At 36.2% G+C, this 6,213-nt stretch overlaps 1 protein-coding gene across 1 annotated transcript; it reads right to left on the bottom strand.

The window, feature by feature from the left end:
* Positions 1 to 271: 271 nt before the first annotated feature.
* Positions 272 to 5,944, bottom strand: LOC136069438 (phototropin-1-like). Its single transcript, XM_065777968.1, has 12 exons — positions 5,634 to 5,944; positions 5,290 to 5,509; positions 5,082 to 5,152; positions 4,780 to 4,886; positions 4,621 to 4,670; positions 4,430 to 4,534; positions 4,082 to 4,141; positions 3,913 to 4,002; positions 2,321 to 2,397; positions 1,601 to 1,685; positions 1,026 to 1,106; positions 272 to 849 (listed from the first exon to the last, which is right to left on the bottom strand). The coding sequence occupies exons 1-12, from the start codon at positions 5,927 to 5,929 to the stop codon at positions 742 to 744; spliced, it is 1,350 nt and encodes a 449-aa protein (XP_065634040.1). The 5' UTR covers positions 5,930 to 5,944; the 3' UTR covers positions 272 to 741.
* Between the last annotated feature and the right edge of the window lie 269 nt (positions 5,945 to 6,213).

Genomic DNA, 6,213 nt, shown 5'->3' with positions numbered 1-6,213 from the left:
ATGGGGATCAAAAAGGGTTTGATTTTTCCTTGGTGTTGAAGAAAATTTTCTTATTGGAAAAGTAATTGGTATTCATTGTTCATCAATGAATAGAATTGGAACCTTATAAATAAGCATTTTTGCAAAGCGTTTGGTGGCTTTTGCCCAAGAGTCCTCCCATATGAGGAATGGAGAAAAATTTTAGAACAAGGAGTGGGTTTCAAAGAGTAGTTTTTTTTTTTTTTTTTGTTGTTGTTGTTGTTGTTGTTGTTGTTGTGTGTGAGAGAGTTACTGAGAGTATTAGGGCTTTAGGATTGTGTTTTGTGAGTTAGTTTGTGTTTGTGAGAGATTTTTTTATGTTGTGACTGTTTTCTGTGTGAGTATGTAAGTATGTGAGTTTACTTTGTGATTTTTGATTGAGAATAATTGATGGTGGATGTTGGTTGGTGTTGCCTGTTGATGTAGGCTTGGAGTTAGCCAAACCACATTAAATATTGTTATTTATGTGGTTGCTTCTGCTAGCCCAAAATCCCAACAGGATCACTTTAGATACGGAAAGAAAATATGATCTTGAAGCAGTTTCCATATGACATATAAGCTAGGGAATAAGCTTAGAGAACCGACTACACAACTAGGAAAGCAATAATTTTAGTCTATTGTCATATTCTCATAGAAAGCTCTCAAACATCTGTGCACTATAATCTGCCGTTTCCTCTTTGTTTTATCTGGCTGGGAATGTTTTGCAATTATCTTTCAAATAATTTACCTCACTGCATCTTCCTTCAAGGCCTTTGTGGGTTGTCTGTCCAAAAGCATGAAGAGTTCTCCACCAGGGCAGTAATCAGTTATCAGACAAACATGTGTTTTGGTCTGCAAAGTAAATGCCATCAATAGAACTAATTTTCTATTACACTTGTTAGTATCTCAGCTTTTTATACCATTGCTGGCACTAGAATCAAGTTAACCAAATAATCAATTTAGCTCCTACAGCTCATAACAGTTTCCCCATTTAAAACAGTCTCTAAGAGTCATAGAGGACTTCTAACCTGAAATGAAGCATACAGTGCCGGAAGAAAAGGGTGGTCTAACATGTCAAGGATTTCTCTCTCTGCACAAGCTCTATGCACCTGCGAAACATGTAGGAAGGGAGTTACGTAAAACATACGGAAGAGTACTGCGACTAAATGATCTATGGATTACTAATAAAAAACTACTCAGCTTCTAGAGAAATACAGGGGGAAAAAATTGATATCAGAATGCTGACTCATTTTTTGTTGTAAAATTCTGTCCCTTTGAACTGAAGCTATAAAAGTAAAAGAAAAGACCTGATGATATGGTAATATCTTCCAGTTCAATTATGTAATTACATGTAGATGCAATGGGATCATAAAAGAATGGATGACAGAATGTAGTGCATGTGTTAAGCTGAAAATTCAAAGTCTAATTCAATCAATTGGTAAGAAAAAAGATGGGTCGAAGGAGAAGACCGCATAGCTAAAATAGTACATAATGTAAAACAGGATCTGGTGGGGCATGTTTAGTCACAGGCAGAATTGATGACAAGTATGCTAGACTTCTAGCAAGAAAGAAAAAGAAATACGCATTTAATCAATATTAATACCTTGTTTCGGTTGAGCATAACATCTTTATCCATTGCCTTCATGGCAAAATACAAGCCAGTTCCACACAATTCCACCAAATGCACACTGTCAACCCATAGAAGTTTGAGTTAAGATTTTTTTTTTTTAAAAAAAAAAAAGGGGGGAAAGGAAGTCAGCAACAGACCAAAAATCAAGTAAATATCATTAAAGAAGTTCTTAGCAAGATTACCAAGCAATTTTGAGTTCAGCTTACATTTTCAGCAAAATTAGAAAAAATTTCATCCTCCTAACATCTTTAGGTAGAAGATAATTAATTCAAACTACTTAGATTTAGTTATTGAAACCAGCCAATCATACTCGCAACTTATAGCATATAGCAACACCAGTTATGAACATCCACTAAATTGCCAGTAGTTGTTTCGTGGTCGAAACAGTTGAGGTGATACTACTGACAGTGCTTTTGAAGTGAGAGTAAGATTGATCTCATTCTAATAGCACAGTAAGTGCGGGTTAAGTCAAAGAACAATTCTGAATCAGAAATAAGTCATGAAGTTAATATTGTGGTCTCATGGGGGTTTATATATATCTTACTATTCTGTGGCTTGTTGTCACTTGTAACAGTATACAGTCATACTAATTATAAGTCTCCAGGCATTAATATTCTATGACTCATATTATATATATACCAGGATTATTATTACTGCAAAACTAAGGGGGAGAATGGAAAAAGAGGATCAAACCTCCCAGTATCACCACATCCCAAGGGTTTTATTGGCCGAAAATGTTTCAATCCTATCTGCTCTCCACTATCTAGAATCTGCAAAATAAGGGTTATGTAAGCAAACTATAAAAAAAAATACACGATATTCAAGAAAGAGATGAACAGAAATTGAAATACTTAAGACAACAAGGAATGCAGAAAAAATTATCGCACATTCTTATCTTGTTAATCAACTGACTGCCAAGTGCAGATTGTGTGAAGTAAAATGTGCTGAATGTGATGCATGCATGTACCTATAAATTACAAACGTTTCTAGCAAAATGATAGCATGCAGAATCAAACAGAAAATTTAAAGTGTAGCTTCTAAATTTATAATTTATGGAGACAAGGGAGAACATATATTCCAGATGAATTGTGGCATGTACTATAAAGTGAAAAAATAAAAATAAAAGGAAAAGAAAAAAAAAATTTTGAGAAGCAGTGACTTGGTACTTTTTACTTTCTCAATTTCATTAGTTTGTGCCCTATATTTGTTAACAGTAATGCTGAATTATTTTGAATAAGTAAAAAAATAAATAAAAAAATAAAAAATAAAAACGTTATAACTTTGCCATTGAGCATCACCATCAGATGTGGTAAATGTGCCAAATGTCAAATATTTGGCACATTTACCACACCAAACACCAAAATCTCCTTTTATCAGATGTGCTAAATCCCATAAAATTTGCCACATGTGAACAGTACCGTTGCAAATTTGCAACGGTACTATTCACATGTGGCATAATTTTTATTGTTTTTTTATTCTGTTTTCTCTCTCTCCTCTCTCCTCAGATTATTCTTTTCTCTTCACTCTCACCGTTCCCTCTCACCTCTGTTCTGTCTCACCGTTCCCTCTCACCTCTGTTTTGTTGATCTTGATCCGTCATCACCGATCGTCATCGCCGTCATCGCCGATCGTCATCGCCGATCCATCATCGTCGTCTCACCGGTTTCATTTTGCATCGTCATCGCCGATCTCTCCGGGCATCGTCATCGTCATCGCCAATCGGAATCGACGTGGGCATCGACGTTGAGGTGAGATCGGAGTGTTCGTCACGATCGTAGGCATCGACGTTGAGGTGAGGTGAGATCTTGATCGTGGGTTGCCGGTGTTAGTGGGTTTGGGTTGCCTGGGTTGCTTGGGTTTGGGTTGCCTGAGTTTCGTGGGTTTGGGTTGCCTGGGTTTTGATTGTGTTTTCTGGGTTTGAGTTGCTGTGCTAGTGGGTGTTGCTCTGTTTTTAATGGGTTTTGGGGTAGATTGTTGATGACGGTGGTTGTGGTGGTGGTTTTACAATGGATTGTGGCTGCCACGGTGGCGGCGGCAGCAGCGGCGGCGGCGGCAGCAGCAGTGTTGTAGATGTTTTTTATTGTGTTAGATATATTATTTTATTGTGTAGTAAATATTATTTTAATGTATAGGATTGAAGTATAGAACATCTGATAAATGGTATGTTGTAAAATGATGTTATAAAATAATAAAGTAAGTCTTTAATGTGGTAAAATGGCATAAATTATGCCACAGCTGATAAGGATGCTCTAAGATCAAATGACTCTATTTACAGGGATAAATACCTTTTGGATAGCACTCCAAGAGGTGGTGCCCTTCCTATGAGGTTTTGGATGAACTACCTTGGAATGGTTAATCCATAAATCTTCTGGTTTCTGCAGATAGCAAGATCCGTTCTCATAATTGTGCACCCAAAAGCTTTTCAGAACATGTGGTTTAAGTGTAGGACATTACCAAATTGGCATCTGGAAGTTCTCTCACTGCCTCATTAACATTTTCTGCAGTTGATTTGACCTGAGGGTGGACGTCAAATATATTTGTTACAGCAAACCAACCAATTTCCAATAATTAGTAATTGACACTATATACGACGTGCATATTTGGCCATAAAAGAAATGTGAATCTCCATTCTTCCAAACAAAAGAAACAATATTAATAAACTAATATTCTGTATGCAGAAAACTTTCATATTCAATGCTAAAATATTAGACCTCTAGATTGACATTTATATAAGCTTGACACCTGAAAGAAATTCAAAAACATAGGAAAGAAAAAAAAAAAGCATGTGAACAGAATAGAGACCAGTTTTTCACTCTCTTTTGCAGTGTCTTCCGGGATACAGTTGCGAAGTGGCTCAACATGCTGACTACCATCTAGTTGTACCCCAATAAAGTATTGTACTTCTCCCTGTTTAACAAGTACAGATTCCAATAAAAATTTGTCTCAGAGACATCTCATTATGCCTTGCGAAGAATATTTGAGGTTGTATGTACCTTTTGGTCACGCATAGGTTGCAAATGAAACAAGTTCCAGAACTTTTTACCTGAATTGAGAGCGAAGGTGTTTATTAAGGAGGGGATAAAAGTTATTTAAGATAGTATTTCATATAAGGATTGTATATAGAGTATATAAATTGCAAAAATTTAGCACACCGGTCTTCGTGTAGTTAATGAGCTGCACAGTGACATCTGTTTGGTTGTCTATGGCCTCTCTAATTTTCCTCACAGTTGCAGGATCAGTTTCAGGTCCTTGCAGAAACCTGTAAAATCCAAACAAAATATATATGCATGTGGAATCTTCTTCGATTAAGAAAATGCAGTAGAGAGAAGAGTAACACTCCCTATTATTCCATTTTTAGAGTACAGTATTGGTACAGCTGAATAGATAATAATTTTTTTTTTTTTTTTCATTTTCATATTTTGAAAACATAACATTAAACAGTTTTGTGGCGCACCTGCAATTTCTTCCCAGGATTTCTTCACGACTATATTCTGTAAGCTCTAGGAAGCTATCAGATGCAAAAATCTGAAGTTTTGAAAAATAAAAGAAACACTAAACGTTTTAAATCTTCATCTCCAATGTGCAAAATGAAATCCAAACAACATAATTAACAATAACGTAGTTGGAGCAAAAAAGAGATGGCTTTTAATTAGGATTCTCACAATGGGATTATCAGGCAGCCTTGGATCAGTAATGACAAAGTTTTTCTCTATACGTTCGAGTGTAGTAGCAAGATCAAATCCCTTTCTCATCTCCTTCTTTCTGGTGTTGTCATCAACACTGTCACGCCTCTCATCATCATCATCTTCATCACTCCAATCATCATGCACAGCAAACTCAGGGTCAAGGCTATCACTGTTGGGTTGGCTTTTCTTAATTTTCCTGAATAATGGATAGAAGGCCAACACGAAAAAGAGCTCACAAGATATACAAAGGCAGTGATAAAAAGTTAAATACGAGAACACAATTTGCTAGTGTAGTAGTCATTCATAACAAGAGATTATACCCCATAAAAGAACGGCGACCAGATTTTTTCTCTTTCTTTTCAGGCAACTCACTGATACGCTGCATTGAAATTCTTGGACCCCCGAGTGAGTTCCTTCTATGTGGAGCAAGACTCTCTGAATTTCTCCTTGCTAGAACTTCAACTCTCCCCTCTTCCTCTTCCCTGCCACCTCCTGATTTTCGGATGAAGGGACGATTCGCTGATTCACTGTATGCACGAGGTCTCTTCACCGCCTGCACAAGCTCAGTTACTGAACTAGTAGCTCTTTCTTTCTGACGAGCTGCAACAAACAGCATATTAATTAGAGTTTTCAATCAAGTCTAAAATCATTTTACTTATTTTTTTAGAAGCATATCTTGAACAACCATGAAAAAATTATTACATCTTGAAACAAAACTGTCAAAATTATTATACCTTAGGAAGTATCATGACATTATGCCTTCCTTTTTACCCTTAATGGTCGCTAACCCGTGCGATGCACGGAAAAATTACTAAAAATGAAATCTAATGAATGCAAGCAAAGTAGTTATGAAAAATACCATTTAAATTAAAAGACAAATATTAGTAAATGTCATTATCT

Source organism: Quercus suber, unplaced genomic scaffold (assembly GCF_002906115.3).
Source record: "Quercus suber isolate HL8 unplaced genomic scaffold, Cork oak 2.0 scaffold_170, whole genome shotgun sequence".
NCBI lineage: Eukaryota > Viridiplantae > Streptophyta > Magnoliopsida > Fagales > Fagaceae > Quercus > Quercus suber.
Note: the sequence above shows the minus strand (reverse complement) of the source record. Positions and strands in the feature narration are given on the sequence as shown.

Excerpts from the sequence above, each read along its gene's own strand:
- LOC136069438 (XM_065777968.1), bottom strand. The coding sequence starts at position 5,929 with ATGCTGTTTGTTGCAGCTCGTCAGAAAGAAAGAGCTACTAGTTCAGTA. Across the intron at positions 5,153-5,289 it reads GGCTGCCTGATAATCCCATT|ATTTTTGCATCTGATAGCTT; the intron begins GTGAGAATCCTA and ends TCAAAACTTCAG. Across the intron at positions 4,887-5,081 it reads ATCCTGGGAAGAAATTGCAG|GTTTCTGCAAGGACCTGAAA; the intron begins GTGCGCCACAAA and ends TGGATTTTACAG.